The sequence below is a fragment of the Fusarium verticillioides genome, chromosome 4, assembly GCF_000149555.1.
Source record: "Fusarium verticillioides 7600 chromosome 4, whole genome shotgun sequence".
NCBI lineage: Eukaryota > Fungi > Ascomycota > Sordariomycetes > Hypocreales > Nectriaceae > Fusarium > Fusarium verticillioides.
Genome location: NC_031678.1, coordinates 3,969,022 through 3,995,414, shown reverse-complemented (window position 1 = coordinate 3,995,414; position 26,393 = coordinate 3,969,022). Strand labels below are relative to the sequence as shown.

The 26,393-nt window shown below is 47.9% G+C and overlaps 16 protein-coding genes across 16 annotated transcripts; 6 read left to right on the top strand and 10 right to left on the bottom strand.

The window, feature by feature from the left end:
* Positions 1–82: 82 nt before the first annotated feature.
* On the bottom strand, positions 83–2,437 carry FVEG_17262 (hypothetical protein; the record flags this gene model as incomplete). Its single annotated transcript, XM_018906515.1, has 9 exons — positions 83–436; positions 484–665; positions 726–772; positions 826–935; positions 991–1,090; positions 1,156–1,432; positions 1,495–1,561; positions 1,629–2,235; positions 2,292–2,437. The coding sequence occupies 9 exons, from the start codon at positions 2,435–2,437 to the stop codon at positions 83–85; spliced, it is 1,890 nt and encodes a 629-aa protein (XP_018760347.1).
* A 1,146-nt stretch (positions 2,438–3,583) lies between these two features.
* On the top strand, positions 3,584–5,087 carry FVEG_17261 (hypothetical protein; the record flags this gene model as incomplete). The annotated part of the gene is made up of 3 exons (XM_018906514.1): positions 3,584–3,652; positions 3,707–4,439; positions 4,495–5,087. 3 exons carry the CDS (start codon positions 3,584–3,586, stop codon positions 5,085–5,087), a joined length of 1,395 nt encoding a protein of 464 aa, XP_018760346.1.
* A 2,145-nt stretch (positions 5,088–7,232) lies between these two features.
* FVEG_12435 (hypothetical protein) lies at positions 7,233–8,887 on the top strand (the record flags this gene model as incomplete). The annotated part of the gene is made up of 6 exons (XM_018901780.1): positions 7,233–7,407; positions 7,457–7,554; positions 7,602–7,700; positions 7,746–8,585; positions 8,637–8,769; positions 8,829–8,887. 6 exons carry the CDS (start codon positions 7,233–7,235, stop codon positions 8,885–8,887), a joined length of 1,404 nt encoding a protein of 467 aa, XP_018760345.1.
* Positions 8,888–9,553: 666 nt separating this feature from the next.
* On the bottom strand, positions 9,554–10,350 carry FVEG_12434 (pectate lyase; the record flags this gene model as incomplete). Its single annotated transcript, XM_018901779.1, has 3 exons — positions 9,554–9,658; positions 9,709–9,851; positions 9,897–10,350. The coding sequence occupies 3 exons, from the start codon at positions 10,348–10,350 to the stop codon at positions 9,554–9,556; spliced, it is 702 nt and encodes a 233-aa protein (XP_018760344.1).
* A 933-nt stretch (positions 10,351–11,283) lies between these two features.
* FVEG_17260 (hypothetical protein) lies at positions 11,284–11,865 on the top strand (the record flags this gene model as incomplete). The annotated part of the gene is made up of 1 exon (XM_018906513.1): positions 11,284–11,865. One exon carries the CDS (start codon positions 11,284–11,286, stop codon positions 11,863–11,865), a length of 582 nt encoding a protein of 193 aa, XP_018760343.1.
* Positions 11,866–12,079: 214 nt separating this feature from the next.
* Positions 12,080–13,078, top strand: FVEG_12433 (hypothetical protein). The gene is made up of 5 exons (XM_018901778.1): positions 12,080–12,186; positions 12,262–12,415; positions 12,473–12,583; positions 12,640–12,831; positions 12,885–13,078. The coding sequence occupies exons 1-5, from the start codon at positions 12,116–12,118 to the stop codon at positions 12,966–12,968; spliced, it is 612 nt and encodes a 203-aa protein (XP_018760342.1). The 5' UTR covers positions 12,080–12,115; the 3' UTR covers positions 12,969–13,078.
* Positions 13,079–13,082: 4 nt separating this feature from the next.
* Positions 13,083–14,356, bottom strand: FVEG_12432 (hypothetical protein; the record flags this gene model as incomplete). Its single annotated transcript, XM_018901777.1, has 3 exons — positions 13,083–13,289; positions 13,344–13,971; positions 14,025–14,356. 3 exons carry the CDS (start codon positions 14,354–14,356, stop codon positions 13,083–13,085), a joined length of 1,167 nt encoding a protein of 388 aa, XP_018760341.1.
* Positions 14,357–15,009: 653 nt separating this feature from the next.
* FVEG_17259 (hypothetical protein) lies at positions 15,010–15,444 on the bottom strand (the record flags this gene model as incomplete). Its single annotated transcript, XM_018906512.1, has 1 exon — positions 15,010–15,444. One exon carries the CDS (start codon positions 15,442–15,444, stop codon positions 15,010–15,012), a length of 435 nt encoding a protein of 144 aa, XP_018760340.1.
* Positions 15,445–15,502: 58 nt separating this feature from the next.
* FVEG_17258 (beta-lactamase) lies at positions 15,503–16,159 on the bottom strand (the record flags this gene model as incomplete). Its single annotated transcript, XM_018906511.1, has 3 exons — positions 15,503–15,680; positions 15,727–15,982; positions 16,030–16,159. The coding sequence occupies 3 exons, from the start codon at positions 16,157–16,159 to the stop codon at positions 15,503–15,505; spliced, it is 564 nt and encodes a 187-aa protein (XP_018760339.1).
* Positions 16,160–16,191: 32 nt separating this feature from the next.
* On the bottom strand, positions 16,192–16,722 carry FVEG_17257 (hypothetical protein; the record flags this gene model as incomplete). The annotated part of the gene is made up of 2 exons (XM_018906510.1): positions 16,192–16,688; positions 16,713–16,722. The coding sequence occupies 2 exons, from the start codon at positions 16,720–16,722 to the stop codon at positions 16,192–16,194; spliced, it is 507 nt and encodes a 168-aa protein (XP_018760338.1).
* A 69-nt stretch (positions 16,723–16,791) lies between these two features.
* On the bottom strand, positions 16,792–17,673 carry FVEG_12430 (hypothetical protein; the record flags this gene model as incomplete). Its single annotated transcript, XM_018901776.1, has 1 exon — positions 16,792–17,673. One exon carries the CDS (start codon positions 17,671–17,673, stop codon positions 16,792–16,794), a length of 882 nt encoding a protein of 293 aa, XP_018760337.1.
* Positions 17,674–18,031: 358 nt separating this feature from the next.
* FVEG_17256 (hypothetical protein) lies at positions 18,032–19,984 on the bottom strand (the record flags this gene model as incomplete). Its single annotated transcript, XM_018906509.1, has 1 exon — positions 18,032–19,984. The coding sequence occupies one exon, from the start codon at positions 19,982–19,984 to the stop codon at positions 18,032–18,034; it is 1,953 nt and encodes a 650-aa protein (XP_018760336.1).
* Positions 19,985–20,257: 273 nt separating this feature from the next.
* Positions 20,258–21,956, bottom strand: FVEG_17255 (hypothetical protein). The gene is made up of 3 exons (XM_018906508.1): positions 21,116–21,956; positions 20,692–21,057; positions 20,258–20,636 (listed from the first exon to the last, which is right to left on the bottom strand). The coding sequence occupies exons 1-3, from the start codon at positions 21,856–21,858 to the stop codon at positions 20,309–20,311; spliced, it is 1,437 nt and encodes a 478-aa protein (XP_018760335.1). The 5' UTR covers positions 21,859–21,956; the 3' UTR covers positions 20,258–20,308.
* Positions 21,957–22,398: 442 nt separating this feature from the next.
* Positions 22,399–23,218, top strand: FVEG_12428 (hypothetical protein; the record flags this gene model as incomplete). The annotated part of the gene is made up of 5 exons (XM_018901775.1): positions 22,399–22,578; positions 22,648–22,711; positions 22,769–22,955; positions 23,009–23,060; positions 23,111–23,218. The coding sequence occupies 5 exons, from the start codon at positions 22,399–22,401 to the stop codon at positions 23,216–23,218; spliced, it is 591 nt and encodes a 196-aa protein (XP_018760334.1).
* Positions 23,219–23,454: 236 nt separating this feature from the next.
* On the top strand, positions 23,455–24,268 carry FVEG_17254 (hypothetical protein; the record flags this gene model as incomplete). The annotated part of the gene is made up of 4 exons (XM_018906507.1): positions 23,455–23,594; positions 23,646–23,778; positions 23,831–24,099; positions 24,175–24,268. 4 exons carry the CDS (start codon positions 23,455–23,457, stop codon positions 24,266–24,268), a joined length of 636 nt encoding a protein of 211 aa, XP_018760333.1.
* Positions 24,269–24,429: 161 nt separating this feature from the next.
* FVEG_17253 (hypothetical protein) lies at positions 24,430–26,199 on the bottom strand (the record flags this gene model as incomplete). The annotated part of the gene is made up of 2 exons (XM_018906506.1): positions 24,430–25,960; positions 26,027–26,199. The coding sequence occupies 2 exons, from the start codon at positions 26,197–26,199 to the stop codon at positions 24,430–24,432; spliced, it is 1,704 nt and encodes a 567-aa protein (XP_018760332.1).
* Positions 26,200–26,393: the final 194 nt, after the last annotated feature.

Genomic DNA, 26,393 nt, shown 5'->3' with positions numbered 1-26,393 from the left:
TAACGCTACAATAGGATCTGTTACATACAATTATTTCCATCCAAAATTAAACCGCTACATCCACACTTAATACCATTTTTCATCAATCGTCAATGATACTGCCCATACCACTCGTTCCGATCTTTCGGTCACCTTCATAAACAGAAAACTCAACCGAAGCCCCCGACGGAACCATTTCAATGTCAAAGTCGATCTTCTTGACCCGCTTCCCACCTGGGCTGTCATAGTCATCCAGTTGCTCAAAGCTCTTCGCCAAGGATATCTTAATTTCACAGAACTTAGTAACCAAGTAGTTCTCCATTTTAGGAGGCTTTTTATGGTCGCACTGCAAGATCACTTCTTTGGCATTGTGGACAAACTTCTCATACTCATGTCGGCTCTCAAAAGTCCACCAAAAGGACTTCCTTAGTGGTTTATCCTTTTGTACGCTTTGGCTCTATATAAGGCTTAGTCAGAGTGTAGACTTAGAGTTTGGGGGTATACCTTTTTGATGTACCAGTTCATAACTCCACTAACGTAGTAGCAGTCTTCTACATCGTCCCAATATTTGTCTGATTCAGAGTGAACATCTTCATCGAAAGGCACTTCGGTTGCGATACCGAGACTGAGCCTTGAGAGAGTTGAAGTGATAGTCACGGGGCTCTTGTGCTCAAGTAGATTGAGTGCTTTGCTGTGTTTGCCTGAGGATCCTGCGCTAGGGCCTCCTGCGACTGCAGCCTCTGCACCACCGATGAGGCCTTTATAGACTGCTCCTCGACAAATTGCTGTCCGTCTAGTAACTTATGAGCTTCAGTGACAACGACGTGGCATGGTAGTGATACGTACGGCTTCATTCCATCAGTTTGTAAGACGTCGATTTTCTTCCTCTTGTATTTTGCCTTTAGGTAGTCTTGAAGGTAGGGACTACATCCAAGGCCTCCAACTAAAATAATTCCCTAGATATTATCAGAAATCAGCATTTACGGAGATTGATGAAATCTAAAAACAAACCTTGACTGTTAGGTTTGATTTCTTTGCCGAATGAACCTGTGCATCCAGCAAAGCCGCAATTTCGTTAAAGCTTTTGGTGAAGGTCTGCTCAATGTCCTCGCTGTCCAGTCAAGTTGGTCAGTCACCTCGCCAACCATGAGATTTGAGAGCATAAAATTGACTAACCTTGAAAAATGAATTCGGCCGTCTTTTATAATCGGCTTCTTCGAACTGTCATTCAATCCAATTCCCCCAGACCCTCTGAAGACTTCGCCGGGAAGCTTGACAATGAACGCTTTGGAGGACGTGACAGGTTTGAAATGTCGTTTGATCCCATTCTCCCATTCGCCTTTCATGATATCCGAGATACCTGTCTGGCTGAGGCTACTCCAGTCACGACCGAGCCTTGCTTTGCAGATGCGCTGGAACTCTTGATCAATGAATATCCCGCCGCACAGGCCGCCTACAAGCGTTGTTAATCTTGCTTCGACAGAATATCACCAAGGTTAGAAATGGGTATCTTACCTGAACCGACAACAGCCTCTTGAAGAGCAACGGGGTCTGTGCTTTCAACCTTGTAACTGATGAGATCCTAGACCAGATTAGTGAGTGGTTAGTGAAAAACCCTCTTCAGCGTCTCCAAGGTCGGTATATCTTACCACTGTGCCTCCTCCAGCGTCGCAAATCACAAAAACATCGCCTTCCGCGAGGTTCTCTGCCCGCTCACATATCGAGGCGAGAGCTGCTGCCTCGGGCTCCGGGGCGAAGGAGATAGTTGTCGGCCCTGCGCGGCGAGTAGCCGTAATGCCAGCCTTTTGGGCAGCTTCAAGCATGGCATCACGTGCGTAGTTCTTCCAGATAGCAGGGACAGTGATGACAACATGGAAACAGAGAGCTTCCACAACATTCTTGCCGCGTGCCTTGATAATAGTCTTGAGCACATGGCCCCATAGAAGGTGAAGATAGTCAGCTATAGCATCCACTGTGGACTTCCCTTCGTCGGCCAGCATATTACGAGCCTTTACGAGGTACTCATGGCCCTTGATCTCTGACGGTTGATCCTCATCCTTCAAAAGTAGCAATTTGAACCATCGTACAGGATCAGCTTCCTGGGGAATTTCGTAACCCCACATAGTCTTGCCATGTTCATAGAAGAGTTCAGTCGGAGCTTTGCCTTCTTGGGCTCCAGTGTCCGGCCAACTCGTAATAACATTGACACCATCGACTTCAATGTCGGCAACAGTGGCCCATGCGGCACCAGAGTATCTAACACCTCAGTTAGCCAGTTACTGACAGTCATTCCAGTAAGAGGAGGAGCATACGTGGTTCCAAAATCGATACCGATGATCATGAGATCGTCGAGGTTGGAATTATTCTTCTTTCGTACACGGTCAACAAGATTTTTCAGCGACCAAGTGCTATCATCCTTGGTGAGATTACGCTGAGATTTTGACCGAAAAAGAGGCATATCGGATCGGGCGTATGGCGTTGAGGATAATTTGTGTAACGTGGTACTTAAAACAATGCAAAGTAAAAAAGTGAAGTAATTGCAGAATGGAAAGGTTAAAGGGAGTATACAGTTGGCTACCGCTTTGGTAGTTCGCACTTAATATACATACCATCTCTAAGCATCCGAGGCCACTACAACTGAGGCTCTGAAGGCAATGATTCACTTGAAGTCAGGCTAGCTATTTTTGTCGCTACAGTACAGTTACGTGGTATCATAATGGTTGTTCGATATCACAGGCTGGCGGCTATTTGCGCTTGCTGATCCTTTGGGTTCCAATGCATCCTCAGCTGCGGCTGAAAATGTTACTTCATATCTTGGCGACCAGGCTATGTTATTCCAATGCATCACAATCGGTAAACGAAAGAGGAAAATGAGGCCTGCCATACCATTCGCCTAGGAATCCACTTGAAATACTCGATGGCAGGCTTTGTAATCGGCGATCGAAGCGCCCGCTCTGGAGTGGCTTGAAAATGGAAATATGCATGCCTACGGCTTGTTGGGCGCCGTAGGCTTGTGTAACGTCGGCTGCGGACTGATAGCCTAATTTGGATATTTTGCTCAAACTAGCCGGGCGAAAAGTTTGTGGGATGGTGGTCAGAATTACCACAGCCTGCCTGGTCGATGCAACCTCTCAGTTAGGTCTCTAGGCAAGCCAAACGGTTCTTACAGCAATAGCCAGGCAAAGATTTATAGATGGTGGTCAGAATTACCACAGCCTGCCTTGTCGATGCAACCTTTCAGCTAGGTTTCCAGGTAAGCTAAAAGGTTTGTATAGCAACAGCTGGATCTTTTCTTAGGATGAAAATGGCTTTCTAGCATGCGAGGTGGTGCGAAATATTTACTTTGAGCTGCCAATCAGGCTGTACTCTGCCCCTCTATTGGATCATTCTTGATACATTTGTGGGCGCGTACTCTTTTTAGACTTGACAGCCTGAATTTCGATAATGGGTAGGGCGGCTAGAGCCTTAACAGTGCAGGTCTCTGCCCTACGCTTTGCCTGAGCTCATTTCTCTGAATGTAGCAGACCCCCAAGTTCTCGGCAGCATCAATAACACCAAGCTCCTATTTCTCTTCTCTATCAGTTCAAGTTGACTACCCGCAACAATGGAGTATCAGGCCTCTCAATATGAAATGAGTCTCGATCAAAGGAACAAAGAACCTACGTCGGAGACTGTAGGTTTATTACCGCTCCTCGTATCTCTCAGTGATACTAATGAGTAATTCTAGCCTCTCGTGCAGGGCTGCAACAGCGCACCATCAACAGACAAACACGGTGACACAAACAGCATCTCGCCATATGAAAGCTCTGCTGCCATGGTCGGCCCAGCGCTGCCTCCTAGACCAAGCCGACAACTTAAAGCCGATGATGTGTTCGACATTCAATTGCGTGATCTTCAACGAGCTCTAGATACTGAAGTTAAAAAGAACAAGCAGTACGAAGGCCTTCTAGGCCAGAGCCGCAAGAAAGTACAGGAGTTGAATCAAGTCCTCAGTCACTCAACTGCTAAGGTAGAAGAGTCCAAAGGCCTTCTAAACAAGAGCCACGAACGGGAAGACAAACTCAATATAGCCCTCGATCAAACAACAGCTGAGGCAGAGGAATACAAAGCCCTTTGGAAGCAAAGTGCAGCGGACTTGAACTCCCATCTGGTTAACGATCGTGGCTTCAAGCCTTTTGACGACAGATTCTTTATTGAAAAAGTGATGTTGTTACGTCGCAATATCAGAGACTTTGCCTATCAGTACTATGATGACTGGCCTGCCGACATCAAACATTATTCCAACCCAATCAGCGAGATGGCTGATATGCTAGACCTAGATCCCAATTGCATGTGCAGAGATTTCAACCCGTCGTCCATCGTCAGGGGGTATATATGGGGATTTCTAGACAATCATGTGTTTGGCAGGTTTATTTGGGCAAAAAATCCTCCAGCAATGCGCGAATTGCTCGATTCTTTGAGTACTTGCTACCGTTCCCCTTTACCTTGAGCTAGGGGTGCTAACATCACGATCAGAGCCTTCAAAAGAATCATCTCCAGCAAATCACAAAGAAAAAGTACGACAGATCGATTTGTGGAAAGCCAGAACAAGTGTATTGCTCCAGGACCCGCTCAATCCACATGGGGGCAGTAAACGCAAGGAGTCCCAGCAGGAGAGCTTCAATGAGCTAACTAACAATTTGATTGGTTTGCTCCCCCCGAATGCCAAAACTAAAGATCTAAGTGAGCAAGTCAGCTCTATCTGGGATGACGCTGTCAGGCTTGACATGGATATGAATACACAGGCCTCAGGGCTGCAGTTGTACTATCGACATCACGAAAGAAAGCCAATGGCATTTGACAATACCAAGATGGAGGTAGAGCAGGAGAGGGACGGTTCTCCAAGCAGTGACATTGTGACCTGTATTTTGGCACCTGCTCTGAGGAGAAGGGGTGAGGCTGATGGGACTCGCTTGGCTGAAAGGGCATATCTGCTCAAGATGCTAGTTTTGTGCCAGGCCCGAGATGAGAGAACACAAGGGCAGAAGCAGGAAGAGAGAGAACACGCTCACCCAGGTATAATAAGAGCTGCTGCCTCGAACCTTAGAAGCAGGTTTATGAACTACTAAGTACTGCTAGAATCTCTAAGGAGCTCGTTTCCAGAAAATCCAAATATTACTTATATAATATATTCATTCTTAACTATTAGTATAATAACTCTTAGTATTATTTTAAGTTTGTAGTAATATCAGGTCCCTCCTACAAATGTCCAGCCAAGCAATCAAGTAACTGACATAGCTCGTACAGGTTATCAAGTCCTTGAAGAGAGCAGGGAATTCCGTTCCACGGGGCAAGGACCTTTTGAAGGTAGAATGGCTCATTGTCTATATATGTCGCCTGATTTCCATTTCCTTTCCCATATTCTTTGTACCTCTGTGGACATAAACTTACCTGGTTTAATATTCTGACTTCCTATTAGCAGATATTAAACCTCATATGTTCATGGTCCAGAGTCTGAGATCAAGGATCTAAGCAAATATAATGTCATCACTAGAGCGTGTGCTACCATCCAGTGCATATGGCTCGTTGTGCAAAGCATTTGTCGAGTCATACAATGATACACTATATCTCTTCTTGAGGTGGCGATGTTGGCATTTATCCCTTTTACCATTATTATACACATCATTTGGTGGAACAAGCCTTTTGATGTTGAATTGAGACGAGTCGTCACAATGATAACACCTAATATAAGAAGCGCAGTAGGTTTAAACACTTTATCTATCGATGACCTGACACTCTTAGATAAGGAACTGTTTCGGGAAAGAATCGAGGATTGTCCCAGGACAAGATTTTCGATCTCGTTTTCGAGTCATTGGATATGGCCAATCTCAACGAGGAAGATCGGCCTTTTTCGGATTATCTGGCGGCCATCTCGCTTTAGATCGCCTCGACGATATTCCTCGCCATTCACTCATCGGCATGGAACTGGGAATTCCCTTCGGGCTGGTCAGGTGACTATGGAGATGGTTACAACGTTGGAGCGCTTGGTGTTTCTTTCATACCCCTGATGGGCGCTATTCTTTCATTCTGTGGATTTCGATGACAGACCGCCGAGGTAATTTTGACCTTGGCAATAGGTGGAATTACCTGCATTTTATTAAGATTAGCTGTCCTAGGCTTAACCTTTTATTGCCTGCCGTCGATGCCCGAGACTACATATGCTACTTTGGACTGGCTGACGTGGGTGCAGCATTTCTCATAGGAGCTTGCCGAGTTGATGGTGCAAGGCTCGATACACGTAATGATTGCGCGCTGGAACTCGGGAGTTATTGATAGACCATAGGCATGACAGCGTTGTTGGAAAAGATGAGCTAATGCACACCAAGCAACCTATCATTGTCTCCACCTAGTCCTGCCAAGCGGAGACATTTAACATGATGATGTTCCGCCTGACGTTATCACCGCGGCAGATCAACATACCCTCACCATAAAACACGCCAAGATCATCAACGGACTCAAATTGCGATGCTGCCAAAGACCCCATTTTAAGTGCGTATCACATCCAATATAATGACATCTACAGTGGCACGTGGGGACGTTGGAGCAAGGGTCTTGCCTGACGGTGACTCCATAGCCGGTTTCACATTTCCACCAACGAGTCATGTTCAATCCGGCGATTACAAAGATTCGGTATCTCCACGAGCACAATGACCTTCCAGAAAAAGAATGCCAATGAACTTTATTCATCTCTAAAAGTGATTTATGCTCGGGCCGACAATTGACTTGCATGGGTGAAACTCCAACCCGCAATCGATCATAACCATATCTGGAGATGTTACAGGGGTATTCACAATACGAAGCGCCTTTTTCGAAGCTCTGCAGGGGCCATAGTTTCAAGATCTGGTTCAACGTCATGCATATTCCCTTTTTGAATCCGATAAGACCAGTTCCCCAGTTGTTAAAGTTCAGCTGCCTCAACCTGAAGCCCTGCCAAGGCGGTTACTTGCTATGAGATGACAGGATGAACGTCTTGCTTCTATTGGAGCGAGTTTTGTGTTCCGGTTACGTTTTGGTAATTCATTAGAGTTCAACTGCCGACTATAGCATCTCTAGTATGATATCGGCCCCCACGATTTGTTGGCCTGTGGTTATATAGTCTTGCGATGTAGGCTGATTGAGTTTCGTCTGAACCATCGACCATCTTGTAACATTCATTTTTCGCTGCTGGTCACGCACAGTCTTTTCTTCATTCTTTGAGAAGTCATTCTTTCATCATGTCTATCCTTGCAACAGTGTTGCTGTCTCTTTCTTTTTCCACGGTCGTTTCTGCGATTCCGTTGGTTGAGCGTCAGGATAATGGCACGGCCCCGGAACCGGCTCCGGCTGACCCTGGAGTCGACTGCTCTCCATCGTCGTCTACTGGTCTGAAGCCAGAATGCTGGAAGGCTTGTGAGTAAATGATGATATTGTGGAGTGGCTATGAAGCTAATGGGAGTAGTGGACATGGAGAAGTACATCAATGACTGGGTCACCGAGAATGGAACCAAGGCCAACTGCGACGAACTTGGTTTCGCTCAGTGCTACCTTCAGTTCAACGTAAGCATACAAAAGACTATGGTAAATACAAAAGGCTGACAGAATAGGGCTTCACTGGTCTTACCTGCAACTTGATCACCAGCGACACCTGCCCTCCCTTCAACACGAAGGATGTTTCCAAGTACGACTCCAACCAACAATTCTACGTAAGTCCATCACTTCCCTCAACTGCCACAAACTAATAGGCACAGGCCCTCTGGAACATCTACACCGTCTACCAATTCTTCAACCAATACTCCCGCGCCCTCAGCAACGGCGCCTCCCTCGCCGGCCAAACCATCGACGCCATCGTCGCAAAGGTTGCCCCCCCCGTCGAAGCCAACACCCCCACCAGCGGCCTCATGAACATCCTCGGCTCCACCCTCGGCATCGTCTCCATCTTCACTGGTCTCGTTCCCGGCGATGCTGGTACAGCTGTTGGTTTCATTCGTGCTGGTCTCGGTGCTGCGTTTGATCTCTCCGGCAAGCTCGGTGAGACTTTGACAAAGACTCAAACAGCAAATGACCGATTCATTCAGCTCGGTGATATCGGCTCTGGTCTTGCTAAGCTTGTTGAGGCATATCAGAACAACCTTCTTGAGACCGTTAAGCTTGTACAGGGCGATCCTGCTATTTTCATCGCTGCTTGCCAGGACGGTGGATTCTCTCAGCGTGTTACTACCTCTCTTACCATTCAGGCCAATACTCTCTACCACCAGCTCCAACTCTTCATTCTTTCCAGCGCCCTCAAGGCCAACGGTATTGTCTCGGCCAAGAGCACTGGCCTCAACGCTCAGACTCGTGCTAGTGAAACTGGCGGCGCCATCTCCTGCGATGCTCTTGACCCAGCCGGTAACTGCAACCAGTGGTGGATCGACGGTGCCGACACTTATGCTCTCCACAACCCCAATGACTGGCGAAACAACCAGATAGAGCTCACCAAGGCTATTGTTGATGAGGGCTGGGCTACTCTTGCCGATGTCTTCAAGGTCGAGGACTGTGCTGGCAAGGAGCCTACCTTCAACGGCAAGGAGCTTGGCGTTACCTGTCTCGTAAGTAGACATAAAACGTGTGAAAGACCGGATTATTAATAATATCGACAGGCTACTCACAACTGGTGCGAGTGGAACTACCAGGACTCTCCTTCGCTGTCTCGATCTGAGCCTCAGTGGAAGAACTGCGACAACGACGACAAGTGGGGGACGCTCTGCGGAAGCTTCCAGAACGGACTCGAGAGTAAGTCAACCGGGTTCCTGATTGTTTGCATGTAAATGTGACTAAGAAACCTTGAACAGTTCCCGAATCATACCTCGGTCCTCTCCTCAACAGCGACCAGACCTGGTGCAAGCGATAAAATGCACATCGCGCAACTCAGCAATCACTAGGATAGTCATGTCATGTGCCCAGGCCTGCTTTCAAGGAGGCCTTCTCACATGGGGTAGTTAGGCGACCGTCAGTCGCTGATGGACATTCCGTGGTGTAAGATAGAAGGGGGTCAGATGTAGATGGCGTTTAGTTGGAGTTAGTAGCTGTAAATTTCCACTTTGCAAGTTGGTCAAACAGAAACCTGAAGCTCAGTCATATCACCCTTTGAAGGTCGTAAAATATTTAACCCTGTCATAAGTTTCTTAGCCTGCGTAGCCCACTTCACAAGGTGCCGATAGGGATATGCAACAAGCGTGGGTATCGACCTTAGACCAGCTTGACTGACTAAAGGCTCAAGGCCTTAACTTCCTTAGAGGTAAGTATTGCTTGATGCTCAGAGCTCACAATGTCTCAACGAGACATATCAAGAGAGGTAAGTATATGAAAGGATCCCGGCTTCTGCAAGTTTACACGGAATAAGTCTCAGCACGAAAGAGATCACTGGTAAAAACGACATATATATGTTCAGTTGTCTAGGTAAATAATGTACAGAGCATGGGAATAGACGACAAAGTGTCGGCCCTAAGTTCCAACCAGCCAATTAAGAACGTGAAACACACTTGCCACCAGAGCAATGCCAAGCCGACAAAGACATCTAGCACTTGCCAGCCTTGGTAGGCTCACACTCGCCGTTGGACTTGTCGCAACCGTTGTAGCCCTGGCACTGGGTCTTGGGGTAGCAGTTGTTGGAGTAGGTGGCCTGTCCTCGGTCAGTATGGCATGTCCAGTGTATATGTCGGAATGACTTACCTTGTCGCCGAGGTTGGTGTTGATGCCGATGAGCTCACCGCCGTTGACAGCAGTGACGCCCTCCATGTGGACGGATCGCTTGCACTTGGAGTTACCCTTGCAGTTACCGCAAGAGCGGTAGACTTTGCCGTAGTCGTTGGCATCTGCAAATGTTAGTGCGAGTCAAGCAGGCGATGGACTTGACTTACAGAAGTTGACAATGTTAACATGGCCGCATCCATTGTGCTGGATGATCTTATCAGCAGCCTTATAAGCACCGCCACCAATAATGTTGGCAGTTCCACTACCCTTGATAGAGATAGCATCCTCGCAAACATCCTCAAACCAGACAAACTCAAGGTTACAAGCACCAAGACAGTGCACACCCTCCTTCTGGTTCGCACCAATGACAACATTACGAAGAGTAGCACCGTCCTCGAGAACAAACACAGCGTCCTTCTCGCCGCCTTCGCTTTGGCCGGAGCACTTGACGCCGCGGTCGTAACGAACCCACTTAGCGTCGAAGACTTGGCCCTTCTTGAGGTATTGGGGGGCGCTGAGGGACTTGGTGCCTGTGGCTTTGGGGACGCCACCTGTGTAGCCGAGGCAGGCCATTGCGGCGGGGAGGGTTGTGAGGAGGGTGAGAAGGCTGGAGGCGTGCATTTTGGCGGTGTTGAAGATTGGAGAGTTGGGTTGAAGAGAAGCCGGTCAACGGTTGATGAATGGGAATAATGGAAGCGAATGGCAATGCAAAGAGACGTAACTGGGCTGATGCGAAAGGAACAATGATAAGAAACTAGCTATCCTTCTTATACATGTTCTCTCTTCTGCTTCGCGATCAATCCGACCGAGCATGATCCATGCATGCCATCCCAACACCACGGTTCCAGCAAGTCAACCACCAATTCTAATTCGCCTATCCCACTCCCCCCTTCTCCATCAATCAGAACAAACAGCATCCTCCGCTGTACACAAAATAAAATAAGGTGCTCAGCTCCTTGTTTCAGGACAATCCATTTCCTCCACTTAGGTGACGGACAGCCCAACTCTGATAGGCTAGTCCCCCCGGTCGCATGTTTAGGGATGCGCGTATCTGACTTAAGCTTATTTCGGGTTCGGGTGACTTAACCGCTTTGAGTTGATGCCCGGAGATGGAGGCTATGCTGGCGAGATAACTGCTAAAATCCGTGATTTTGTGGAGTGCAGGTGTTGAGTTGCTTCGAATCATCCGTTAAGCTTATTGGAGCGGGAGGTCCTAACGGAGATGACTGCGGATTTGATTGGTGGTGAAATTTGTAGTTCTGGCACCGTTGAGAGCGCGACTTCCGATACGAAGCGGAAGGCTGGCTCCGGTGATGTTTTTAGGGAGTCAGAGGAAGATCATGCTCGGTGAGCTCTTCGCCGAACAATGAACGCGAGATGGTGATATGAAGTCATGGAAAAGGCCACCTGGAGAGCACTTGACCAAAACCCAGGACCGAGCTGCAGAGTGGCCCATGAGTTCGCAGTATTCACAAGTCTACCAACAAGACTGCAGCAATTTGTGAGCGATAAGCCGGTCTCAAAGCGGACCGTACCGAGGAATTCACTTCGATAATGTCATCACTACGCGTTGAAGTAAAATGCAACATGTATCGACAGGGAGTCGCGTACGATGAAGTGTCCTCGTACAGCGAATGCGCGGAGATCTGCGAATCACTGGATATTGATGTATACTCATACCATCACCCGTCAAGACGCTGTGTCGTGTCTAGTCTTCACGGAAGAAATATTCCTCGAGACGGTGTCTATTCTATGACAAAAGTCACCGAGAGCGAGGCTGAGGACATCGATTCTTACGACCATGGGGACCCCTTCGAAGAGGTGCCAGCTCCAGAAATGGACGCCTGCCTTGACCGCATCGCCGACCTCGAAACAGAATCAGAGCATTGTCGCTCTGAAAACACCCCATCAACGCCTTTATGCGGTGTACAAGGCATCGCTCTTCACGGTCGCATCGACATGATAAAAGTCACTGGCGTCGACGCTTGCAAAGCGATTTGTGTCGCCAACCCTTCATGTCAAGCTTACTCTGCGTCCGACGACCCGGGAGATTGGTGTTATATCTTTGACAGACCGCACGGAGGCCTCACGACGAATTATTATCGGCATTTACATACATATGATCGCGACTGTTAGAGATGTTTATATTTGGACTGATAGATAGAGATTGTTTCAATTGTCGGTCTCGGAATGCGTTAGCCGAAACCGCAGCCGACATCCGCGGAAACGGAAATACGGCATCGTGGTGGAGTACGCCTGTCAAAGTTTGGGCAGTGACTAGTGAAAACCCCACAGTATAATAGATCAAGAACACTTAATTGATCAATTCTTTCTGGAAACATTCTGTCCAAAAGACACATACTGTAACCAAAGCCATCTCGAAATCATGTCAGCCTCGGATTCAGTTGTCTATCACTACCTCGCCATCGGCAAGCTTGGCCGTGGTGAAGTCGTCAAGTAAGTCTGGCAAGGTCACGCTGGTCCCGTGGTTGGCGTGGATGTACATTGATATCTACTAACATTTGTGGTCAGGCTGTTCATGATTGACGCGGGCATCAAGTTTGAAGAGCGCTTATACGCCCGTGATGCTACTTGGCCTGAGACCAAGGAGAAGCTGAAGAAGCAAGGTCTGACTCGCACCGGACAGCTTCCTTCGGTAGAGTACAAGGGAAAAGTCCTCACTGGAGTCAGTCGCCATCTGTCATTCGGATTATTATGAAAGAAGCTGACTGCATCTGGGTAGCACGTGCCGATCCTACGATATCTCTCACGAGAACTCGGCGCATACGATGGCACAACCAATGACGACAAGTACTTGGTTGATCTAGTGTCAGATATCTACGTTGACTGGAGAGTAAGTCCACTTCCAATGTCTACACCTTTCATAGATCAAGCTAACAGGGCAATTAGGCCCAATGGGTTGCCAACCTCAAGGGCTTCAACCCTGATTACAAGGAAAAGGACGCTCCTCAATACTATGAGCTCCTCGACCAGTACTACGCCGAGCGTGAAGGGCCATATCTTCTTGGAGACACTGTCAGCTACGCCGACTTTGCGGTCTATGTTTCTCTTGACAACGATATTCGAACAAAGACACTTCCGGTATGTTTTGTGCTTGTTAAGTGAATAATGTCGATCTGACATGAGGTACATAGGAAACCCTCCCCGAGTCCATCGTCAAGTTCCGAAATGCATTGGAGGCTCGACCCAACATTGCCGATTACATCAAGCAGGGCTAAGCCATAGATGATCTTTAGACAACCTTTAGATAGTCCTTAGAATAATCTTTAGATAATCTTTAGACAGAAGACATGCGGATGCATCTTTTGCTTCAAATTTAACTCGTGAAGTCGCTAAAGTCCCTGAGAGCCCAAGTAGGCTAACATGACTTCATAACCCGCCGTAGCATTGGTAGAAAGAGTAAGACCATGGCCTGTGTCGGGCTGTAGGTGAACCCCGATGTGAGACGCTCCGGGATTAAGGCCCTTGAGCGTCACCATATCGTAGGTGTTGTTGCAATCGCCATCGCAGAATGGGTAATCATTCTCACCGATGAAGTACTAGTAATATTCATCAGCCTAATGTCTATACCTCAGTGGATGAAGATGACTTACCTGGAGGGGACCCTTAAACTCAGTAGAAGGCTGTGTAAGAAGACCAGGGGATAACTCCCCAACTGTACCAGTCTGCTTGATCTTCTCAGCATACTCAAGCGCCTCAACTTCAAAAGACCCCTTCTTGAGGAAGATCTGCTGGATGCTGCTCAAACTGGCCTGCACGGCATATCCAGCAGGACGATCGCCAAAGCGCTTGGGGTCATACTGTCGCGCAAACTCAAAACCGAATGTATTAGCACCGACCTTACCACTTTGGTTGTTGGGGAGGAAGCCAGTTAAAATGGCGCCGTCGCTGAGACTACCGTGGAGAGAGAGAAGACCGCTTGTTGTGGCGGAACCAAATGAATGTCCTACGTGAACGACTTTCTTGGGCTTGTAATCGTAGAAAGACTTCTGGGGACGTTTGTTGGTAGCCTTGGACGACTCAAGTAGCTTTCCATCTCTAGCGAGAATAGTGAGCTCTTTCAGGATTGCGACCTGCAATCCAAGCTGGACCTCGTTGTATCCGTCGGCTTTGGTGGACTTGCCAGTTCCGAGACGATCATAAGTCAGGATAGAGTACCCCTTTGCGAGAGCAGCATCGACATAAGAATACTTCTCAGGCTTGAGTTCAGGGTCCCAGTATCTGTCATCGTGGTTAGCTAAGGGTCTATCAGCATATCTTCGGGCGCTACTTACCGCTTGTCGAAACCTAGACCATGGGTGGCGATCTGCAAGACATCCGACTTCTTGCCATCGGCAGGAATGCAGAGCTGAGCGCTTATAGAATAAGTCCCGTGAACGGGAAGGACTTCAACGCTCCTGTTGGCGTGGGGCCAGGTCGAAGTGTCCCAAACAAAGTCTACAAGGTCGATGTTGCTTTCGACTTTGACGGAGTTGTAGCGAGTGTTATTGGCTGAAGCCGTCACAGGGATTTGGAGCTGGACACAGCTTTTGGGTTGGCTTGTCGGTGTTGCGAGTGCGGGCAAGAAGGCTGAGAGCCCGACCAGGATCCCAGTGGTTCTGTGCATAGTTATGGATATGTGGCTGTCTTGGTGAAAAGTGTGGTGTTTGTTGTTTGATGACGAGGTCCTAACGTATGCGAAAGTGATCATTTTATAGCTGTTGAAAACCATCAGGAGCTCCAAGGTGCGTCATCTCAATCTCTAGCGAAAGTAAATGGAATTTGGAATAATGATCTAGCCGTATTCTGAACCTGGCGTATTACAGCGTATAGTGGGCGTAAGTCAGACGTACATTTACCTTGAAGCTTACATATGCAGCTCCGCCCCGCTGGTGCTCGCTGTGACATTGCACGTCAGAACCGGAAAATCCGAGGAATGCCACGAAGCCTCTGCCTCTTACTTGGCTTAAAGAAATGGAAATACAATATGGAAGTAAACTATGATGAAGTAACAAGGATTGATCGAATGAGATGACGTCTTCTGCAATCATGTTCTTGCCTCAAGCTTACTTCTCCACACTCTTCGTCTCAACATCAAATCCCTTAGACATAATACTAACAGTCTCCCTATCCTTTCTATACTTAAACTAAAAGTGATCCGTACAAAGACCATTGTAAATGAAACGATCGAGCATATGCCAAGTAATGCACGTCACATCCCTGACCTGAAGCTACAGACTGACCATGATGAGATGGCTTAGTTGGTGGAGAGTCGATAAGTCAAGTCAGACCTTCAATCATCTCTGCTTCTTTGTCACTTAGTGTCAGGAACACAGCTCTCCATGCAGCCCAAGACTTGTTCTCAATACCAGTAGGGCATAGCCGAACAATCTTGATGCCTGAATCAGTGGTATAGTTATATCGTCCAGGCTGGAAGCGGTTCAAATTGGGTAGGACGTCGAAACCTCGGGCAGTCCAGTTACTCAAGACCAGACCAGTTCCCTTATACAAAGAGAGGGTGAGTGCAGAGCCCGTCTTTTTGTCGACATACTTTCCAGATAAACGAGTTTTGGCTTCAGCACGAGCTGCCGTGTCCATAGCTGGGATCAGCGCCTCGAAAATGTTGAAAGTCGCGAGCTGTGCCCAAACACTCGAGACTTCTGGCCATACACCAAGGACAGACGCGACAAGGCCAGTGTCAGGAATCATAGCCATACCGGACTGATAGCCGCTTAACGTACCGCCCTCGGTGTATAAGTCGATGATGTGTCCGTCAGATGTTGTCGACACGATAAATCTCCCAAGGCGACCCGACTGAAGCGCTCCAAGTCGATGTGAAAGTGTCTGGCTTGAGCCAGCGGTGGGTGTTTGATGGAGAGAGAGCTTTGTTTTTGAGGGTACTGGTTATGAAAGATAGCATATCGGCGTCGCTAGAGCCTACGGCGCGGGCACTTGATTGCGTTAGTAAGGTTAAGACTCTGGAGAGGATGTACTTACGGAGCAATGATGCCGATATCAGCGTCCCAGTCAGCACTTCCAGCCACAATTAACATGTTCTCTGAGTTCTCTGGGACGATACCTGAGTATGTTGGCTTGAGATCTAGTGGTTTCAGGACCAAATCCTTGATGGCGGCGTCGAAGACCTTGTTAGACGCTGCCTCAACGACAAGGCTGATTCCCGCATTGGAGTAGACTGGTGACTGGCTAGGTTCGTACTCGGGAGGCCGGTAGGACTTGAAGATATGGAGGAAGTCTATCATAGTTTAGCCACGAGGTACTACGATCCAATCTGTAACTTACCATTTCGGGTGTAGACTGGAGCTCCTGGGTTACCTTTGCAAGATGGAATCTTGTTATTTTTCAACAGCTTCGGAAAACCAAGAGCTTCCCAGTCAAACGGGAAAGCTGAGATATCAGTCGTCACTACCATCATTAGCACTTACTGCCCTGCGTTTCTCAGGTTCACTTGATATCTCCGCCAAGGCCGGAAAGGTGCACCGCAGCATCAGCAACAGTGATGTCAGCCCAGTGAACAACATGAAGCTCATCACTGGAATCAGATCCATCGCTATAAGCAAGCTCAGGAATCCAGCGAGTCACAGGATCATTCATACTCAACACACCATCCTCCGCCAGACGCAGCGTCGCCAGTACTGTGAATACCTTCGAAATGCTTCCCAGTCGATAGACCGTACCTGCGTTGATCTTCTCCACACCTTCCTCCGGATTCATGATGGAAGGAGTGTAGTGAAAGTCGAGCAAAGGCTCATCCTCATAAATAAACTTGACACCAATAGAGACACTAGACAGATTGAACCCTCCTGTTTGTTCCTTCAGAACAGCGGTGATGGCATCAACGGCATATTGCACGGCAGGATGTTGACTAGCTTGTCGCGGGGCAGGAAGAACAGGACCATAAGATGCACAATATCGTTGAGATAGTAAATGGAGTTCAATAACTAAACCCTAAGGAACCTATTTACACCGCGACATCTAGAAGAGTAAGAAGAAGAAGATATACAGATCTATATAAGTATATGATATGTTGGCGTTATCGGTGTTTTACTGGACGTAATCCACCTCAATGTAGTCCAGCTTGTAGGACGTAGCAGCACGGGCACACTTGCTGGTGAAGTCAAAACCAGGTATCACCAGCGTCCAGTGTCCATCACAAGTCCAAAAGTCTGCAAGCCCCTGATCGCCGTACTGACACTGAAGCTGCGGGTATCCGTTTGGAGAGACAATATCGCAATCCAAGGGCGAGACCCCGTTGTCCTCGGCGAGCGCAGTCTCAGCAGCAATCACCAAGCTGTAGTCGGACGAAGGGAAATATCCCACGAGTTTTCCAACGTTCGCGCCATTGCCGATCTTGACTTTGCCGCTACGTTCGCCTAGGGTGAAGAAGAGATCCCCGGCGGCGCCCGCGCTCCTGAAGTCGATGAATTCTACGTCAGGAATTGATGTGTCGCTGAGAGAAACGAAGCCTGTGCCGCCTGTGTCTGCGAGGCCGGGGTTGGTAGTACTATGGCCGAACATGTAGATGGATTGGACGACTTCAGGGCCTTCGGTGGTCGTGGTAGCTGCGGCAGTGGTGGTTGTACCCTCGGTGGTCTCGGTGGTGGTAGCTGCCGTGGTAGTCGTCGTGTCGACGAGAGCTGTAGTAGTGGTTTCAACCGAAGAGACGGTGGGGGTTGTGTCTACAGTGGCGGTATATCCAGTCTCGCTCTCGGGCTTGCTCTCAGTCGCGGTGGTAGTAGTCTGGGTCGTAACGACAGAAGCAGTGGACGTCACGCTCTCGCTCTCGAAGGAACTGGTCGCAGTCTCACTAACAGATGCGATATAGGTTGAGGAGGAAATAATCGAGGACGGACGACATGGGCCGGCGTTAGCTAAAGTAGCCAGCAGCAGGACAACAGTCCCAGAAAGAAGTTTGTGCGAAATCATGACAACGAATGACGAGGTTAAGCCTGAAATGAGTAACAGAGGGTGAATGAAGAGAGATCAAGGGGAAGAATAACATTTCTATTTCCGATCCTTTATACGAAAAATGCCCCTTTTGTTTATTGACTTGGCTTAGGGCTGATCTTGTTAGTGTGTAGATCTAGTTAAGGCTATCGATGGTGGCGTCGATCTAGGCCAGTGAATTGCAGTAGGTGACTGATGGTGGTAATTACCCTGAATACACTATAGGCGCTATTGATTAACTCTAAGTAGCCTAAAACCATAATGACCATCGGTCGAAGATCGACTCCCACAAATGAGTCAGTAACAAGCTTCAATTGCCTGAATATTCTTGTGACGATTATAGGTCCCCCAATGAAGATGGCCAAGGGAACACGACCCTTTGCGGCGTGCAGCCATGGTAGAAACACAACCCGTGAATCCAGCGTTTTGTATACAATCGAGGGAGTAGTCCGACGCCATTCCCAGGACCGTAATCGACCTCCAACGAGACATGTTTGTCTAGGTCATTGAGATCAAAACCCCCACGATCAGTCTGCGCACGCTGAAAAGACGTGAACACGTAAGGATCTTCATCGCGATCAAGACTCATTTCAAAACCAGTCCCACTGCTTTCGTCGTCGGAGTCATCCCGCTGGACAAAGACAGCAACGCCTAGAGGACCAGGGCCGAGCAAAGTTGCAGTGCAGAGTAGTTTTCCCTGCACTATGGCTTCTTCTACCTTATCGACCATACTGAGCAGCCATTCTTCTGCAGCTGATGAGGGCACTTCAAGGTCGAGGATTTCGTCCAGCCTGTCTGATAAAACCGGGTATTCATATGCCAGTTCCTCTGCTAGCCATTCAAGTGATCGCTTTGTTGGCTGCCGGTGCCTCTTCTTTCCGTGAGGCTGGATATATCTGTAAAAGCTGGTCGTTGGGATCTCGTCATCGAGCCGCCATATATAGCCCTCAGTCTGTACACCCTCTTCAGTCAAAACAACATTCGTGAAACGGCAACTTTTGTTGAAGGTGAGTTTTGCCTTTTGCCATGGAGACTCCAGCCCGTAGAAAAAATGCTTATGCAAGAACTCGGTGATAGTCATTGTTTTCGCGTCGAGTTTGTCTTGAGCATGATTTGACAAGATCTCCCCATTCATCAAAACAAGTGTGAGGATGGATAGGCTAAGGCTGTGCTTATCACTCTGTAGCTGCGCGCTGTTCAGACGGTTGGTGTACTGACAGCAGTTGGCGATGATAGCCAGCCTGTCCCACTCCCTGTCGAGATTGCGACTCGCTATGTCTTCGATGATGCTGGGAGACATTGACACAGGTGCTGAATCCTCCTCGTTGGCGAGTAGAATAGTGTACCGCTTGGCTCTCGAGAGGATAGTATGTAGATGCGGAGGTGGCGGTTGATGGTTTGAATAGCCCAGGCAGAGCTTGGTGGCCTGTTCGTAAAGTCTTGCGGAACTGATCAAGAGCTCTCCGTCCAAAGATCCAAAGTGGCGAGCCGCCTTAACATGGTTGAGTGCTGCGGGATGCGTAATCAGGAGTGTCATCTTCATATTGGCACGATAGTTCTCTTGGTAAGTCCATCCTCTAGAGAACCAAGTATCCGAGGTGACATAATGAAGAAGTTGAAGTGCATCCAAAGTCCTTTCTGCGGAAGACAAAACGTAACTGGTTCCTCGTTTTGTTACAAATGCCCCGGAAAGAATTTTATCGAGTAGTTGGAGGTGCTCCGAGGTATTGATCTCCAACGACAACAACGCAGATGGATGCTTGCTAAGGCTATAGACTCGGTCCATTGCCTGCATACCTATCTCCTTGTCTTCGCCCTCTTCCTGAACAATGCAGTGCTGATCGATCCAGAGATACTTGCAGTTGACATGATCCATGTACCGCCTGATCCGGCTGAAGACTTTGTCTCTCACGGGTGACGGTTCCACCTGGCCTGACTGGATATTTTGAGCCAAGTACCCGCCATCAGGAAGGCCGGCCTCTTCCGGTGACGACTTCCAAGTATACGACAGGGCTACGTACTTTCTCTGCACAAAGGCATTAATTGTGTCCAGATGTAATGTCGGTTGTGTTGAGCTGTTGGTATCATCCCGATCGGTGAAATAGAGGCACTTGAGCTTCTCGAGAAATTCCAAGGACTTCTGTTGTGGGACATTAGCCGCTTGAATATGGATCAACTGATCCACAATGCTGGTGTCTCCATATCGCCCGTTAATATCATGGAGCGGCTCATGCAGGTCGATGCCCAACTGGGGATGCTCGCCCATACCGAGTTGATTGATCTGTGACATTGTTTGCTCGGTTGTGCGGGGGCCGAGGTCAACGCGGTGTCTCACTGGGAATCGGTCCATATAAACCTTCATACCTCTGTCCACTACGATTGTCGAAGAGTCAAAGCTGAAAATGTAATTTCCATCACATTCGCAGAGGCTGTGCAGTTAGGCAGCAGTAGGGGGCCTCAAAATGGAATACTTGACGCGGATTGGTCAGCAATTGTGCATTCCAACAGTCTATCTGAGGGTCATGTCTTATTGCAAGGGGGATATGTATGTCACACTGCCATAATGGGAATAGAAACCCCGCAAAGGTAATCGGTTGAGAGCTATGGTAAGCCATTAATTCAATTTCCATCTCTGATTGAACATCGTTTCGAGTGCTTTGAGATAACCTAAGCCATCCAATAGACTCTTACATACATAGCCATGTTTACAGCGATTTTCAGTATATCTTATAGCTACCCGAAGGTTACATGCACAACAGAAAGCCAAGCTGTCAACACCGGAGCGGGCAATATAGTCCAAGTGATGCTTCGCGACGTCAACCATGATCTTGGTAATCGTTTCCAACGCAGCTTCAGAGCTCTTTATCCATCCCTCTTTGTCAGCTTCTGCAGGTAACGAGACAGCTATCGACAGTATCTTCTCGTGCACAATGTACAAGGACCTATCATGGCGTCAGAAGGAGGACGAATCAAGATGAATCATGAATGTGTTCATACCTCATTACTGTTGCAATAGTTCCGCATCGCAGACCCGGCTCATGCGGTGTCTGTGTCATGAAGACAGACATCCGCTCTTGCAAGTCTTTATCCAGTAGTTGCAGTTTCAAGAGCTGTGACTCAGAGTCGCTTTGCTTAGATTGCTTCGTCTCATGCAAGCAGTGGTCAAGCATGTAGATAGCTTGCGCTTGTCGACCGAAACTGCTCAAACCAGAGGAGCTCTGAATAGTCGAGGATGACATGGTGCAGTACGTTGGAATGAATTCACCGTTGGATTCTGTGTCAGAAGGCAAAGGTTCGTCGGAGCCGGGGCAGACTGCTATGGGATCTCGACGTCCGTTACTACTGTACTCCAGCAAGATAAACCTATGATGTATAAGCACACTGCCTTTCAAAGACCAAGGTTAATTGAAAGATAGTATACCTTTCCAGGACAATGATGGACCACCACAAGTTCCACTCTGACGTAGCTTGTAGTCTAGTCTCTTCTTGAACAGCACCCAGCTTCTTATATGCAGTGTCGACACCAACAACCTGTGCCATTCTAATGCAGGCAGCAATAGAGATGTAAGCTGGATCAATCTGGCCACTAGCATACTCATAAGCCGATAAGATAACGCCGGCCTGAATCAGAGCAACGCTGGCATGCATCATAGCCTGAACTTGAGCGTACAGTGTTTTCACTGTCACATGTACCGCGGAATGGTGGAACAAAGGATCGCCCAAGTCTCCGCCAAACCGTAGAGTGACAAGACATATCGCAAGCAACAGAACAGAAACGTCGGCCCCAGGAAGTCCTCGCTCGCTTAACTCAATATGCTCATGCAGTTGCCGTGGGGCTATGACGGGTAACCATCTCTGAAAATTATCAAGAAATCGTTTCCCGGCCTGGAGGGGAGATTGGCCGACTACTCTGTATAGGAAGTGCATATGATAAGCCATCGTTCTATTGAGAGTGGCAGTGGAAACAACCATGGGGAATAACGTAAGAGACCAGGGCTTAAACACTTCTGCTACATCGTCGCTAATTGGCGGTGTATCGGTCTCGGTGTCGTAGATGCAGTCGAAACCACGTTTGAAGCAGTAGGAACAGGTTGGCAGTTCTTTGCCGCACGCTTTCTTCTTGGCTTTGCATATCCGGCAAACCCGGGGTGCTTGTGAAGTCATGGTCGATGCGGGACTTAAACGCTTCGCGAGATGAGAAATTTGTTTTCGGCCGCCGCTATCACCGTCTTCGGTCTTAAGAGACAATATTTGAAAGGATTAGAAATTGAGTTAGCGAAGGAGGTTCTTCAGCTCCAACATGAGACCTTATGATAGTGGAGACCTGCGGCCGCCGCTTTGCCCACGTCTGGTTTAGTGCAAATGGTCCCGACGATCAAGCCCGGATATAAACTAGGAGACTCTTGGCAACGAGGCTGTTTCTTCGGCTTACAGTGCCGAATACTTGCTCATCAACTGAGAAAGATCTTAGAGGCTTTCAACAAAAAGCCAGCTAGCTGCGTAAAGTGAACAACACCAAGACCTTCTATCAAGGTACTCACGAGTAAAAGAGCCGAGATACATCACGAGGCTTAAATATTGCAATCATGCTGTTGATAGAATTGAGAGCAGTTCTTCATTATACCAATCGACATCAATCGGGTCCCTAATTTTACACCTATTCTGCCAAAGTTTCAACGAAGAAACCTGCTTGGATCTCCCACTATGGTGACCTTTAAGAATCAGCCAGACTCCGAGCAAAGCGTAATGGCTACTGAACCATTGGCGGTTAAAGAACCGGATTCAACCCGACTATGGTGGCATTGGCACGAGCCTGGTGCCAGCAAAGAAGAGAAGTGGCTAATCTTCAAGCTAGACGCCGCGATTCTCACTTACACTTGCTTGGTAAGGCAAAGCCACTTCTAGATCAAAGAATTGTTGCTAACGGACATGCAAAATACGTTCTTCGTCAAGTATCTGGATCAAACCAATATCACGAATGCTTATGTATCTGGAATGAAAGAGGACTTGAACCTTCGTAAGTTACACACCACCGCAAAGTCGCCGAGATTTAGAGGCCAATAGCTTTCTCTAGATGGAAACGAACTCAACTGGCTGACGACGTACTTCAACATCGGCATCATCATCGGGGCACCATTCTCAACAATAATGCTCACCTTTATCAAGCCTCGTTGGTGGATTCCTCCTTGCACGATGGCTTGGTCACTGCTCGTACTGGGAATGCACAAAGCTGAGACTGTTAAGACTCTATATATCCTGCGGTAAGATCCAGTATTATAGATGTCGTAGGAGGGTCACTTATGTCTAAATCTAGGTTCTTCACTGGTCTTTGCGAGTCGGGTACTATGCCTGGATCATTCTACATTGTATGACAATTGAACATCCAAAACGAAAATGCTTACAAGAACCTCGACAGATCGGGAGTTGGTATCGCAAGTCGGAGATCAGTAGGCGGACTACTCTCTTCTGGTTCTCATCGGTGGGCGGACAGATGTTGTCTGGATATATCCAAGCTGGAATGTAGGCCTCACTTCACCTGACGGGTACAGACTAACATACCTCAGATATAGGAACATGAATGGTCGTCTGGGTTTAGCTGCGTGGCGATGGCTGTTCATCCTTGACATTTTGATCAGTGTCCCAGTCGTCATTCTTGGCCTTATTGTTTGCCCTGGTAAGACAGAAGCGTACCCCATACTATCAGCGCCTAACCTAACACGTCACTGGACAGACGAACTGAAGTCCAAGAAAGCCTGGTAAATGACTGAACAGGAGAGGCAACGATGTATCCAGCGAATGGCCGATGAAGGCCGAGACGCTGAAAATTTTCACTGGGATCATGCACTTATCAAGCAGGTTCTGACATCTTCGCAACTTTATGAGTTTTGCCTTGCATGGGCGTGAGCAACCCTCCTCTTGTCACCTTGATTGACACTGCTAACTGACCATAGGTTCATGGAACTCACTTGTGGTGTAAACCTCCAGCGATGGATGACACTGTGGATCAAGTCTCTCCGAGTTGATGAAAAGCCCAAGTACAGCACCGAGAAAGTCAACGCGATTCCTACGGCGGTCGGATGTACAGTACGCCACCTCAGTCAGACTCATCGTCCACACACTAACGTCATCCTGCCAGGGCCTTGTCTGGATGCTTCTCAGTGCATTCATTGCAGATAGATTTCAGAATCGGGCTCTCCTGATCTGCATTCCGGGCTGCGTACAGCTGTTCAGCTACATCGTGCTTTTAGTCTGGCCAGACAACAAGTCTTACGTGATGGCAGCTTATTACCTCGCCAGTGCATACAGTGCGCTATCCCCGTTGATATCTGCCTGGTTGAATTCGAGTTGCGGCGGGAAGAAGCAGCTTCGCGCCCTAATAATGGGACTGATGATCTCGATTGGGTAGTGAGTTTCAACCACCTCGTAGCCATCAAGTCCATAATCAGGTTAAACAGAGGTCGCTGACAACCAATCAATTAGTGACGTTGAAACTGTTGCTCAGCAAAAGATTTTTCTTATTTCGCAGACCCCGAAGTTCAAGCAGACTCATGGATATGCATTTGGGATTGCATGAATAGCCGTCATGATCTTGTGGTCCTCTGCGGGTCTCCCACTAATCGAGCGATTTTGTTCAGCTATGCAACTGGGATCCTTGAGAGGAGAGAATAAAACAAATTAGCCCTTATTTAACTAGATATTCTCCTCAGCTTTCTATCTTTTATATATATATACACCCTAATCCTTCTTCAGGCATGTCTCCATAGCCCGACTTGCTGCCTGGAACGCCCTGAACGAATTCAATGAAGATCCTCGAGATGACCCTGAGGCCAGCGATCGAGTCATCGTGGGGTTGCCCTTCAGTAAGCTGAGATATTGCTGATGGACATATGAGTAACTCTCAGAGTACAAGGCGGAGTTGACCTTTTGGGTCAAGATATCTGGCTCCTCTTTGTAAGCAAAGTCTGCAGCTCTCCTCTGATAAGACTGGACGCTCTCTAGAGCTTTTCTCTCCTCTGGGTCCAGATCAGACCGCGTATGATGATTGAAAAAGAAGTAGATAAACAATCTTTTGAAGCTTCGTGATTCGCAGCTCTTCATATAGTCGATTGATTGCAGATATACCGCGCAGATAATTTTAGCAGCAGCATCTCCTTCGCATACGATCCTCCAGATGTTTGGATAAGAAACAGCCGTTACATAGACAATCATCTGACAAATAATAGCCAGGAAATACGTCGGAGATAGTCCAGATATCTCAGCTTCTCTCAACCAACACCAATAGCTTGCGGCCTTTCGTTGCTCATTGCTCCAAATAAAAGCAAAAAGGTATCCGGCCTCTAGCCATATGTCAAAACGACCCTGTTCATACAGGGGATGGCAAAGGTTATGCACGGCTTTGCCTGCAGTCTGGTGCAAACAGAGGCTGTCAAACTGGAAAGCAACCTTTGGTAGCCCTTTTCTCACAAGCTCGATCCACTCCTCACACAATTCCAAGCATGCCTTCACTACAGTCATAAACTGCAGATCGTTTGTGTCTAACCTATCAAGAAGAAGATCGTCCGGGATCACGAGCTGTCTTGCCTCTAGGAGGTAAAGAATGGACCACATGTCGAGGGATTCGTTCGGTGTTGCTAATAGTTTGTCTTCGTCTCTGTAATATTGTGCGAAAAGCTTGTCCATATCGCTTCTTGTAACTTGTCGTTCCCGTTTATCGACGCTCTTCTCGAATTTTCCTAAGCAGTCAACGGCTTCTTGGAAGAGGTAACAGCAAACGAAATAATCAACACGGGACTTGTTGATATGATCGTTATAAGGGATCAGGTTGGTCATCTTTGAGCTGATAGAATGTGGCCCTTTTTGTAGTTTTCGGGCGGTGTTCAGTTGATGAAGATGGCTTTTAAAGCTCTCTAAACCGAAAGGCAGAGCCTCGCATGGAAAGTCAACACCAATGGCCTCCGACCCCCAATCGTTGATGGAAGGAGGCGGTTCGGAAACGACATGTCTTCTGGTAGATGGGAAATGCCCTTCAACAGCTTCGAGAATCCGCAAATCTGCACAATTCTCACCATCAGCCTCAAAGCAAGCTTCAGTCTCGTCAGTCGTGTCGAGAACATCCGGCTCGAAATACAAGAGTTCATCCAGTGGAATGAGTGGATAGGGCCCGACCTCCTCATCTATTGACTCAGGAGGCTGTACATCCGGTTTGACTTGCCGAGGTTGCTTGTAAAAGCCCCAGCGTTTCGTGGCTTTGGAGAATTGGTTCGTACTACAAAACGTCTGGTCAGTACGATAATTTTATACGACACCAGAGATGATATTAAGGTTGACTTACGACAACGAAAACCCATGAGCATCTCGGAGGTGGCTTAGAACTTCTTCGCGCGTCCTGTTCTGGTCTAGGTAAAGCTGTCGAACGATGCTTTTGTATTCGTCAACAGCCTCATTTGACACATCTTGGGCTCGATGTGTTGGCCCGTAAACCCATTTCAAGTTTGAAGAACTCATGCTTCTAATGGAAAGCAATTGAAGCTTGAGACTCGAGGTTGGAAACGAGTAACTGGAATGTGTCTAAAGTCGCGATCAAGAAGAGATAGGGAAAGAAACTAGAGCCTAGTTCACTTCAGCTCGCTTTGTGCTGCTTTGAAGCTGCGTACCTTTTAGAGGGATGGCGGGTCAGATCCTTCCACTCCGATTGGTTG